This window comes from Lepus europaeus, chromosome 6 (genome assembly GCF_033115175.1).
Source record: "Lepus europaeus isolate LE1 chromosome 6, mLepTim1.pri, whole genome shotgun sequence".
Lineage (NCBI taxonomy): Eukaryota > Metazoa > Chordata > Mammalia > Lagomorpha > Leporidae > Lepus > Lepus europaeus.
This window is the reverse complement of record NC_084832.1, coordinates 104,812,283-104,825,305: the sequence shown is the minus strand read 5'-3', so window position 1 is coordinate 104,825,305 and position 13,023 is coordinate 104,812,283. Positions and strand designations below refer to the sequence as shown.

Genomic DNA, 13,023 nt, shown 5'->3' with positions numbered 1-13,023 from the left:
CCAGAGGCTGTGCCAAAGCCGAAGCGCTGGGGAATCTCTTCCTTGTGAGCCTCGACCACCAGAGCGTGCCAATCACTCATTATTAAATGCGAACTCAGCTTTGTCCAACTGTCCCTTTTGCAGGCTTAGGTGCCCATGCACTGGTCTTGGAAATTCTATTCCGCCAGTTTATACATTTTTACGTCCTGCCGGCCTTCACTCGGGGAGCGGGTGTCTCTGGGAAGGCAGGAGGAAAACAAGAATTGCACTTCGGCCTTGGCATGTGAACCTACCTCAGCAGATCCACGTTTAAAGCTGGTGTGACCAGCCTTCGTTTTTATTTTCCTTAAAAAAAAAAAAAAAAAGGTGTTCAAACCGATTTCCAACCCCGAAGACCGAGTGCATTACCCCGTGAGGGACTCCGCCGTGGCTCCCGGAGCGCGGACCCGCTCGCCGGGCCCCCCGCACCCCGCAGGCCCCGCGGGCGGCCGCCGCGCCCCGGCAGCTCCACCTGGCTCGTCCGGCGGCCGCCGCACAAAGAGCGGGGCAGGGGGCGGCCCGGCCGCGCCGCAGAAAGTAGTCCCGACCACGCCGGCTCCAATGTTGTTCGACGTCGCCTCACGCCCTCCGCGGGGAGGGCCGAGGCGGCCAGCCCGGGAAAGAATCCCATCGGAATGCGCGGCCCGGCAGCCTCTCCTGGGGCCGCTCGCCTCGGCTCGCCCCACGCAGCTCCCGGGGTCTCGCCGCGGAGGCCGAGCGCGCGGTTTCCCTCTTCTTTGCCCAAGTGCGCGGGAAGCGGCGCCGCGGGAGTGGGGGGGGGTGGGCTCGGCCGCGCGCAGGGAGACCTCCACGGCGACCCTTGGCGGCGGCGCGCGGCCGTATCCCTGCGCCGCTGCGCGAGAGGAAGAGGCTGAATGAGGAGCTGCGCGGGGGAAGTGGGGCGCCGGGGGAGGAGGCGGCGGGATGGGAGCAGACGCTGGCGTCGCGCGAGCCCGGGGCAGAGCGGCGCGGTAGAGAGGGCGGCGGCGGCGGCGCGCGCGGAGCCCTGACGTGCCTCTTTCTTTCTTCTTGTGTCTCGGGGAAGCCGGGGAGCATGATCGCGCAGCTCTGCCGCTGCGGCGGCCGCCCCGGCTCCTCGCCTCCCCCTCATCTGGTCGCCTCTCGCCGGTGAGAGGAGAGAACGCGAGCCGGGAAGATGGGGGCCGTGCTGAGGAGCCTCCTGGCCTGCAGTTTCTGCGTGCTCCTGAGAGGTGGGCAAGAGCGCGCGCGGCGCGGGGCTGGGGGCGGTGGGGGGTGCGCCCTGGAAAGTTGGTGGGATTTGGTGGTGGGGGGAGGTGGCCTTGTTTTGTGTGTCTGGGGGGGGAGGGGTGCGAGGGAGGAGGAGAGGGGAAGAGGAGCGCCGAGAGGCCTGGTCGTGGGGAAGGAGCGAGAGAAAGGGGCCCGGGCGCAGGGGCTGTGCGCTGCGCCCGGCCACCATCCGGACCCCAGCCCGGCCTTGCAGACCTCGGCGTGGACAAAGCTGAGCGTCCCTCCGGGCTGCCTCTCGGGGAAGCGCTGGCCGCCGGCTCTGGCGGAATGACTGAGTGTGCGCCTCCGGCCGCCGGGCGTCCTCAGGGGAAAGGGGCTTTGCTCCGAGTTCGGCTTAAAAAAACAAACAAACAAACAAACAAACACAAACAAAACCCAAAAACGTGGGGGGGTCCGAGATGCGCCCTGGACACCCCCACCTTCCCCCGATCTCTCAGGTGAACTTTCTAAGCCCTCTTGGCGATTTTTTGCAGGCCCTTGGTTGTTACTGATCATTGGCTTCCGCTTGGGCTGGGACGATCCCGGGCGAGGGCACAGTTGGAAAAGTGACTCCGGGGTTATAGGGCAAGCGTGGCAGCGTAGGGATCACCCGAGCGCCAGCCGGTGCTCCGAGACCGACGTGGCTCTGGGAAGCCCTGGTATTTGCGGAGTTGGCAGCGAGTGGGAAAGTTGTGCTTGCATGCGGAGGCCCTGGTCCTGGGACCTGGATGGTCATTTGCTGCGCACCCCCACCCCACCCCGGGGGGTGGGGGATTACTTGGCACTTTGGTAAATAACACAGACTGGGTAATTTCCTCCGGGAGGCGCTTCCTTTCCGGGGTCCCGGGATGTGTTGAATTGCCCTACAGTGCTGACACGCTGGCTGCGACTTCTGGTGTGTGAACTGGGTTTGGGCTGGTCGGCAAGTTTTGCACAGCTCTTCTCAAAACTTGTGTGGAGGAGTCCCGGGCTCTTCAGCAGCTCCCAGCGGAGGAATTTAAAGTCCTGCCTGGTCCAAAGTGTGGTAGTTGTGGTTTTGTTAAAATTCTGGCTCGTGGTCCTGGTCAGGTCTTTGCAGGTGTGGGGTCTCTGGAGGTTTTCTAGCTACTGATGTAACAGACAACTTGTGTTAAGCCCTCCCAAACTTACCAGGTACAGCACATGACAGTAATCAACGATCTTGTGTTAGAAATGTGACAGATGCGTCATTTCTGTGCGCATGTGTGGATGTATTTTTGGGTGACAGGAACTGATCTTTTTGATGTAGAAGGGATATTTTCTTTACTCTTCTGCACCACTATTAGGATTGCTTGTTACATTTATCCTTAACTATTAACACTTAATCCAGACGGTCCATTTCCACAGGTAAACCCCAGAGAATGTAACGCAATTTTATGTTATGTACTTGGGCGTTTTAATCAATATGGTATCCGTACTTTACTGTTAAATTCACTGTTGAAATTTTCACAGCTGTAACTGTGAGAAACAGTTGTGTGTGTCATAGGACTGTGCACACACACACACATATTTATTTGATAGAGTTTGAGAGAGAGAGAGAGAGAAAGGTCTTCCTTCCTTGGTTCACCCCTCAAATGGCCGCTGCGCCAGATCCGAAGCCAGGAGCCAGGCACTTCCTTCTGGTCTCCCACGCGGGTTCAGGGGCCCAAGCACTTGGGCCATCCACCACTGCCTTCCCAGGCACATTAGCAGAGAGCTGGACTAGAACCCGGCACCCATATGGGATGCTGGCGCTGCAGGCGGAAGATTAACCAAGTGAGCCTTGGCACCGGCCCCTGTGCACGTATATTTTAAGACAGAAGGTTAATAGAATTAACCAAAGAATGCCAGATGGTTACAAGAGTCTTGGGGAAGTCTAAACTCATAACCTGGGGGTTCTTCTGGTTGCCCAGTTGTATTTCTTGGAGGGGAAGAGTGTGATGTAAATGCTACTAATTTATTTTAACACCAGGTGTGAGCCCAGAGTTGCATGTGTTCATTGGAGTTTAGAGAGGTTGCACTTGGAGAAATGTTTCGAAGTATTATATTGTGTAGCAAGACCTAGAAGAGCTGATAGTTTAAGAAGTGGAGCTCATTTTATATTGTAGCATCATAATGGTATGAGGTGGTCTTTCTGTTTACCAGCACTTAGCAGTGTGTGCTTGTTATTTGAACTAAAATTGTGTTTGATGTGAAGTGTTCATAACTTAGATTGTCTTCCTTCCTTGATAATGTCATCTACAGATAGAAAAATGATATTTAGTCAGCCCTGGACTCCAAGGAGAAAAGTGTGACTAGTTTGTTTCATCAAGGTCATGTTTCCTCACAGAAGAGTTGGAGCTTTACCATTGGGTATGTGATGGATTGTGTAAGAGAGAGCTTGGGAGACTTTTTGTTCTTGTAGCCCTGTTTTGTAAGTAGCTGAAATCCAGGGAATATGATTTCCCAGGCTGTATCCTGTTCCCACCATTGGATGATGAGGTGTAGTGGAAACATTTGGGGATATTTTTCAATACCAGAATCTTAGGTTAAAAGCCCAAACTTTACTACTTCATAGCAAACTTCTCTGAGCCCCAGATTCTTTACCTGTAAAATGTGGCTGATAATGGCTATCTGATGAACTTACGGGGTTATCAGATATACTAAATGAAGTCATGAATAAAAAGTGCTTTGCAGATGTTTCATTTTGTACTTTTTCATTGTGGACATATCCTCAAAGGCAGGGATTGAGGTTTCATAATGTAATACGCACAGTTTCTTGAACACTCACATCTAGCCACTTCGGTGAGTAGAGAAACTCAGATTCAGAGATTATTTAACTTGATCAGGATCCTGTGGCTAATTATTGATAAGGTAGAGATGTATTCATTTTTAAAACAAATATATATGGAAAACCTACCATATGTCAGTCTCTCGTATAGTGGTGAGCAAATCAGATCTGATTCCTGCCCTAATGGATCCAGCTCTTCTCTTGATTCCGTCAAGTACAAATTACAAAAAACTGATTTTGAAGAGGAAGTATTTGTGATGAATATATTAGTTTTGGAGTCATTAGTGCATATGACCTGTAAGTGCTATGTCTTAGCTTTTTTTGAGGAGACTTGTTATATAAAAAGTGCCTGCTAATGACTTTTCTTGCTTTGTTTCTGAAGAGTTGGTACATAATGTTGGACCAAATCTCTAGTGTTTCTCATCTTACATTTCTATAGGAATGCTCCTTGCAGAGTTGTTTTTTTTTTTTTTTCCCTTTGAAACCAGATATTATATGAAGCCTTGAGGAAGTAGAACAGATTTTGGGGTAGGAATCAGAATAATGGATCTAAACTTGCCGTTAGCTAGCTGTGTGACCTTGGGGTAATTACTTCATATCTGCACGGGTAAATGTCTTCATTAGAGTAACCAATCCTTCTTTTGGAGATTGATAATTCATATAATCACAGTCAGGGCACTGAAAAGGCCTGAGGTAAAGAAGCCAGTTTAACCCTGTTCAACCCAGTATTTTCCAAGCTTGTTAATTAACAAATCCCTTGAATCTTCTGCTGCAATTTCCTTCCAGAAAACACACTTGGAGAGAGCCTGGGCTAGATAATCCTTTAAATTTAGACTGACTTATATGAATATGATATCTGATCATTTCATGTAGTTAGTTTTCTCTTTGCTTACTTATTGGGTCTTAGATTTACTCATTTAGACAGAATAATTTGGTATGAAATGTTAACAGAGCAGCTACCAGTGATTTCCTGTGGTTTAATTTTTCAGAATTTTTATTTTTTTGCTTTAATTGAAGGCATTTCTACTTGTTGAACTGCCGTGCCCTTAAATATACTTCGGTTGTTAGAAAAGATGGTCTTTTTTGAATATCAAAGGAAATTCTGTCACATGGCATGTAAATGCAAAATATTTTATCTGAATGTACACTTTTAGGGGCTGGTGTTGGGCACAGTAGTTACGCTGCTTGGGAAACCTGCATCCCGTATCAGGGATGAGCTCCGTGTTTCAGTTCTGGCTCCACTCCTGATTCCAGCTTCTGGTTGATGCACACCCTGGGAGGCAACAGGTAGTGGCTCAAGCATTTGGGTTTCTGGCTCTTGGCTTTGGCTCGGCCCAGCCTTGGTGTTGGGGCATTTAGGAAGGGAACCAGGGCATTGGAGATTTTTGTCTTTCTGCCTCTCAGATAAAATTAGTAAATACAAATTTAAAGGAAGTCAGTTTTTTGTCTGAATGACTTGAGTGTCCTGGAAACACAACACAGGTTATGGTGCTGTTTTTGCAGTAATGGCTCTGAGAAGACTCTTTTTCATCGTTGAAATTTTATTGAAAGTTTGTTTTTGGTGAAAGTGATAAAGCAGGGGACATGGTAGCAGCAAGGTGTGGGCTTTGTTCAGATCTTCGGCAGCTTTATGTAGTGCTGGAAAGATACTTAGTCTCCCCTCCTGTTAGATGGGAATAGTAACGTAGAGGACTTCAGTGCTACTTGACAAGATGTTTGTGAAGGGGTAGGGCAAAACTCACAGTCAATAGGAAGCCTTAAACAAATGGTTGATACTATTAGGAGGTTGAATTAGGGGCCATCTGCAGCCATATGGGTGCTGGTTTGTGTCCCTGGCTGCTCCACTTCTGATTCAGCTCCTTGCTAATGTGCCTGGGAAAGCAGTGGAGAATGGCCCAAGTGCTTGGGCCCCTGCTACCCATGTGGGAGACCAGAAAGAAGGTCCTGTTTTTGGCTTTGGATCAGCCCAGCTCCGGCCATCGTGGCCATTTGGGGAGTGAACCAGCAGATGGGAGCTCTTTAACTCTTTCTGTCTCTCTCTAACTCTGCCTTTCAAAGATAAAAATAAATCTTTAAAAAAGTGCTCAAATTGAAGAATTAATGCTGAGGAAAGATCAGTAAAGCATGTTGAGTTCCTGCTGTATTCCTGGCACTGATTTTGACAGTTGATAGTTTCAGGCCAGTGGTTTTTGAACTTTTTCAAATCTTATGCAGCTGAAATAAACTCCAAGAAATACTTTTATTTCTGCTATTTTCTATTTTGTTTGACATGACTGGAATAACTACTATCTACTAAATTTGTTTGCCCTTAAAAGGTTTGCAACCTTATCACTGTTTTAGGTGATGATTACTATAAATGTAAACTGGGGGCCGGCGCCGTGGCTCACTTAGCTAATCCTCCGCCTGCGGTGCCGGCACCCCAGATTCTAGTCCTGGTTGCTCCTCTTCCAGTCCAGCTCTCTGCTGTGGCCCCGGAGGGCAGTGGAGGATGGTCCAAGTGCTTGTGTCCCTGCACCCACGTGGGAGACCAAGAGGAAGCACATGGCTCCTGGCTTTGGATTGGCGCAGTGCCATTAGGGGAGTGAACCAACAGAAGGAAGACCTTTCTCTCTGTCTCTCTCTCTCTCTCTCTCACTGTCTATAACTCTACCTGTCAAATAAAAAAAAAAAATAAATGTAAGCTGGAAAGTAGATCAGTGAATTATACTTATTTAAGAGGTAAGTGTCCATGAAGTCATTCTAACAAGGAGTGGACGTTATTGGCCCAGTGAGTTCAGCTGCCTCTTGGGATGCCCATGTCCTTTTATATCAAAGTGCCTGGGATTGAGTTCTGCCTCTTCCGATCCAGCCTCCTGCTAATGTTGCTGGCAGGTGGCACATGCTGCCTCAGGCAGCGTCCCTGCCACCCTGTCTTGGTTTGACCCAGCCTTGGCTGTTATGGCATTTGGAGTGTGAACTAGAGGATGCAAGATTTCTGTCTCTCTCTATTTTTCTGTTGCTTTGTCTTTCAAATAAGTAAAACTGAATAAATGAGCATTTAACAAGAGTTTTTATCAAAATGTTTTCTAATTGGGAAACTGTGTTTGCAGTAATTGAGGCTGTTTATTTGATGGGCCTTTCCCTGAAGGATGAGTAGATAGTGTGCTTAGTTCCTGCGACGCTTGTTTGACTCTTTGGGTGGGTTTTATATATATTCTATAAAATCAGCCTCATCAGAACACTGCTCTGTATGAATAACTGAAATTTAGTCAGCTGCATGGACCAGGCAACTTAGGAATAGTCTATTTGCCCTTGAAATTATTTAAAAATATAGTTTGTCAATACACAAATACCAAGAAGACGTCTTTTTCCATTTTTTTTTTTTAAAGATTTATTTATTTATTTGAAAGAGTTAGAAGGAGAGGTAGGGAGAGAGATAGATCTTCATCTGCTGGTTCACTCACAGGATGGCTGCAACAGCTGGGCTGGCTCAGGCCAAAGCCAGGAGCTTCTTTCAGGTCTCTGTTGTGGGTACAGGTGCCCAAGCACTTGGGCCGTCTTCCATACTTTTCCCAGGCCTTTAGCTGGGAGCTGGATAGGAAGTGGAGCAGCTGGGACGTCAACTGGCACCATACAGGATGCCAGCATTGCAGGTGGTGGCTTTACCAGCTACGCCACAATGCTGGCCGCGCCCCAGTAAAGCTCTTCTTATTCAGTATTAGCACGTACTTTGCTTCTGAAGTTGTGTGTGTCATTTTTGGTAGTGATTATTCTCAGAAAAGGTTAAGCTGTTCAAGTATGCAGCTAGAAAATACTAAGCCATGCTTGGGCTTTATTTTGTGCGTTATTGGTACTTCAATGTTGAGACTGTATTAGTTGTATAACTTGCTGGTTTTAGTTTCTGTGAAACCTTGTTTGGCGCTGTGCAGAAATGCTTATTTATTTATTTTTTTGACAGGTAGAGTAGACAGAGAGAAAGGTTTTCTTTTTTCCATTGGTTCACCCCACAATGGCCGCTGAGGCTGGCTCACCGCACTGATTCGAAGCCAGGAGCCAGGTGCTTCTCCTGGTCTCCCATGCGGATGCAGGGCCCAAGGACTTGGGCCATCCTCCACTGCCTTCCCGGGCCACAGCAGAGAGCTGGCCTGGAAGAGGGGCAACTGGGACAGAATCCGGCGCTCCGACTGACCGGGACTAGAACCCGGGGTGCCGGCGCCACAGGTGGAGGATTAGCCTATTGAGCCGTGGCACTGGCCTATTTATTTATTTATTAAAGATTTATGTATTGAAAGGCAGAGTTGCAGAAGAAGAGAGAGAGAGGTCTTCCATCTGCTGTTTCATTCCCCAAATGGCTGTAATGGCCGGAGCTGGGCTGATCCGAAGCCAGGAGCCAGGAGACTCTTCCTCGTCTTCCACGTGCGTGCAGGGGCTGAAGTACGTGGGCCATCTTCCACTGCTTTCCCAGGCCACAGCAGAGAGCTGGATCTGAAGTGGAGCAGCTGGGACTTGAACCAGCACCCATATGGGATGCTGGCACTGCAGGTGGGGGCTTTACCCACTACGCCACAGCACCAGCCCCAGTGCTTAGTTATTTGGAACTAATTTCAGGAGGGTATTGGGTATGCAGAATAAAATTATATTTTTAGGCAGAAGCTACATCGATTTGTATGCTATTGACACCAGGCCTAAAGTTTCTGAACAAACTCTACATAAAAATGAAGAGGTGAACAAGATAAGCAGCATTCATTTTTACCAAGAAAACAGCATCCAGATCATTGTAAAATTATATGCCACATCCGATCTAGAGATACTGTATTTTGCAAGTCTGAGAAAACTGATAACTGAAATTCATTTTTATCGACTTTTAGCTGTATATTATATGGTCTTTATATCTAAGTTTCTTGATTTATGGTAATGACAAAGTACTCCTTAAATGAAAAGTTTCTCAGTGATAGTTTTTTTTTTTTCCCCACTCATATTCAGCCATGTGCTGGAGCTTTGCACCTGTTAGGTACTGTAAGTTCATTTAAAAAGCATAAAAGCATCTGAATTTTCATGATATTTAAATAGTCTTATTTGGAGCTTCATTTTGTGTTTTGCTTCAGATCATTTATTAGATATGATTGAGTTACAGGTTTATAACTATTATAAAAAATTCTTAGTGCCTATCAGTTTTGGAAAGCAGTACTCAGAAAAAAACCCAACATGTTTTTATCTGAGATTGAATTTGAAGTGTGGATTACGTAATGTGTTTTGTGGGTTTAGGATACAGTTACTGCATTAATAATATAATTAGCTTTCTCAGTGCAGACTGTCCCTCTCTCTAGGTTCCACATCCATGGATTCAGCCAACTGCTGATTGAAAAATATTTGGAAAAAAAATTGTACTGGACATGTACAGATTCTGTTCTTGTCTTTATTGTAAGCAATGTATCATAATACCTGTTTGTTTACACAGTAATTTACACAGTATTTACATTGTTCAAATATTGTTAGTAAAGTAGAGATGATTTAAAATATACAGGAGAATGTACATGAGTTTTTTGCAAATACTACACCATTGAATACGATCTGTTGCAGATACTACACCATTTTATATAAGGGATTTGAACATCTGACGATTTTAGCATTGCTTGAAGTCTTGGAATCTTGGAATCATCCCGCATGGATACTTAGGACCTTTGTCCTTTTTTTCCACTTCCCAAATGGCTGCATTGGTGGTAGCTGGGCTGATCCTGAGCCAGGAGCCAGGAATCAGGAGCCAATTCTGGATCTCCCACGTGGGTGCAGGGGCCCAAGTACTTGGGCCATCCTCTGCTGCTTTCTCAGGCACATTGGCAGGGGGCTGGTTTGGAAGTCAAGCAACTGTATGGGATGCCAGTACTGCAGATGGCATTTTAACCTGCTGCACGCAGCGCTGGCCCCAGGACTTTTGTAGTTTTTAATCCAGTTTCTCATTGACATAATTCACATATTATAAATATCTTCATTTGAGTGGTTTATAGTGTACTTACGGTTGTACAACCATCACCCCATCCTAAGATTATCTTTGTCACCCTTCAAAAAAAGGCCAACCCCCTTAGCAGTTACTTCCCACTTCCCCCTCCCTCCAGCCTCTTTTATCGATTAATCAGTTTTCTGCCTCTGTGGTTTTGCTCATTCCGAACATTTCACAGAAATGGAATATGTGTGACCTTTTTTGTGTGGCTTCTTTCACTTAGCGTGATGCTTTCAAGTTGCATCCTTGTTGACATGTATCAATACTTTTTGTGGCTGAATAATACTCAGTTGCATGGGCATATGAAGTACTTTGAAGAGGGTTGTGGATGTTTGATTGTTGGCATCTTTACCTTGAGAAATTATTTCTGAAATCTCAGAAGTCTTTTGAAGTTACTGAGATAGATATTAAAATGTATCGTAAGTTCCATTTTCTGCTGGAGCACTCAGGAGTTTATCAGCATTCGCCCTTCTGTGTACTGACTAACAGATAGCCCTGTCTCAGTTAAACCTTTAACTGGATTCCTGTTTGTATTTGCCAGATTGATAGATGGAGTAATAAGATAGAAGGAGTATTAGGAGTCATGTAGCCCTGTGTCTTCATTTTACTAATTTGAAAGCTGAATGACTGACCCAAGGTCAGATTGCTGGTACTCTCAATGGTACTTTTACATGCAGTCCTTCCTTTATGTACCCGGTTTCGCCTTTGTTTTATGGTTTTGAAAATGAGACTGATCGTTTTGGTGGAGAAATAGTGTAGTTTTGGAGTTTGTTGTAGGTGAATTGTCATAGTGTTGTAAATAAAAACAAGTCTGGAATTTAGGTAAAGAGAGACTATATTCTGAAGGATTAATACAGTAGGAGAACTTGCTAACCATAGAATCCGTAGGCATCTCAATTAAACAGCAAAAGGCTTTTCTTTTTAATTTTTTTATTTTCTTTTATTTGTTTTAGGATTTATTTATTTATTTGAAAGAGTTACAGAGAGGCAAGTAGAGGCAGAGAGAGAGAGAGAGAGAGAGAGAAAGAGAGAGAAAGAGACCATCTGCTGGTTCACTCCCCAAATGGCTGCAAGGGCTGGATCTGAGCCAATCCAAAGCCAGGAGCCAGGAGGTTTTTCTGGGTCTCTCACGCAGGTGCAGAGGCCCAAGGACTTGGGCCATCTTCTACCACCTTCCCAGGCCGTAGCAGAGAGCTGGATTGGAAGTGGAGTAGCTGGGTCTTGAACTGGCGCCCATTTGGGATGCCAGCATTGAAGGTAGCGCCTTTACTTGGCTATGCCACACCACCAGCCCCAGTCTTTTATTTTATAGGGAGGGCCAAACGGATTATCAGAAACTTTGTGGGAGTGTGGGCCCAGTGGATAGGGGTGAACAGATTGCAGGATCAGGATGGTTTAACTGGAAATTTTTTTCTGTGTTCAGCTGATGCTCAGAATTGGAGAGGAAGTTGTGCATCTAGTTGTTAAAGCTTAGGGTGAGCCTGAGTTTAAGGGCTTGGAGGTGTGAGGAGAAGCCTGACTAAAATTTTTGATTGAGTCAAGTCAGTGGGGCAGTGATGGGCAGTTGTGATGTGCACTTGTCAGCTCCTCTGTTGTTCAGGATGAAATCTTTCACTCTTAGAGATAAAATTAGTATTGTTGTGAAGTTGGTCTCATTAGATTAGGCCTGAATACGTGTAGCCAATATAATTTATCCATCTAGACTGAGTTGTTAAAAGGTTTTTTAAGTGCGTCTTGAGGGTAGGAAGTTGAGTAAAGAACTCACCATTAGATTGCAGTTGTAGTAGCTGTATATTTGGGGGGGGGGGAAGGGTGAATTCCAAAATATTCTAGGACTTTTGGGTCTGCAAGAAAGTGACCATCTTTATTCACCTGTGAGGCTGGGGATTTTTTTTTTTTTTATTTTTTTATTTTTGACAGGCAGAGTGGACAGTGAGAGAGAGACAGAGAGAAAGGTCTTCCTTTTGCCGTTGGTTCACCCTCCAATGGCCGCCGCGGTAGCGCGCTGCGGCCGGCGCACCGCGCTGATCCGATAGCAGGAGCCAGGTGTTTATCCTGGTCTCCCATGGGGTGCAGGGCCCAAGGGCTTGGGCCATCCTCCGCTGCACTCCCTGGCCACAGCAGAGAGCTGGCCTGGAAGAGGGGCAACCGGGACAGGATCGGTGCCCCGACCGGGACTAGAACCCGGTGTGCCGGCGCCGCTAGGCGGAGGATTAGCCTATTGAGCCGCGGCGCCGGCCAGGCTGGGGATTTTGTAAGCCAGGTGCCAGGCCAGTTTTCCCAGGAGGACTACATAGGCAGATAGTCAACCACAGCTCCTTACAAGTGTCCAGTCATATCTGATCAAATGAGCCCCACTTTTAGATACCACATTCCAGTCAAAACCCTGGTTGCATAATTGGTGTTTCCAACTGGGATGCCACTTGTTGAAACTGTGCAACTATGTTGCCATGAAAGAAAGAATACTTGGTAACAGTTTTTGAATTCTGGCCAGTCATACAGGGAGCAGACTGTTTTATTTCAGTTTACAGAAACATAGTCTGCTTAAAATGTTAGGGGTTATAGGATTCCTTATAGAAAAGAGAAAGGGGTTCCTTCTATCCAGAAAACAGAAGATTAAAGCATCATTATTTTCTTAAAATATTTTTATAATTTATTTGAGAGATAGAGTTGCAGACAGAGAGGGAGAGACATAGAGATTCTTCCATCCACTGGTTCACTCTTCAAATGGCCAGAGCTGAGCCGATCCGAAGCCAGGAGATTCTTCTGGGTCTTCCACACGGGTTCAGGGTCCCAAGGGCTTGGGCCATCCTCTACTGCTTCCCCAGGCCATTGTAGAGAGAGAGCTGGCACTGTCTCTCTACAGGTGTGGCTTTAGCTGCTACGCCACAGTGCTGGCTGCTCTTCTAATGTTTTGGAAATCCTGACTCAGTCTATTAGTGTGGTTTCAAAATTATTTAAGTGGTGCTCTCAGAATCTTGTGCTCAAGGATACCTGGCACATTCCTTTTTCA

At 46.5% G+C, this 13,023-nt stretch overlaps 1 protein-coding gene across 1 annotated transcript in view; it reads left to right on the top strand.

Annotated features, from left to right (window-relative positions):
* The first annotated feature begins 975 nt into the window (after positions 1–975).
* LRP6 (LDL receptor related protein 6) overlaps positions 976–13,023 on the top strand; it is a 185,385-nt gene continuing 173,337 nt past the window's right edge. The window contains exon 1 of the mRNA XM_062194835.1: positions 976–1,229. Within this exon, the coding sequence (XP_062050819.1) occupies positions 1,175–1,229 (55 nt within the window). The 5' untranslated portion in view covers positions 976–1,174. The remainder of the gene's footprint in view (positions 1,230–13,023) is intronic.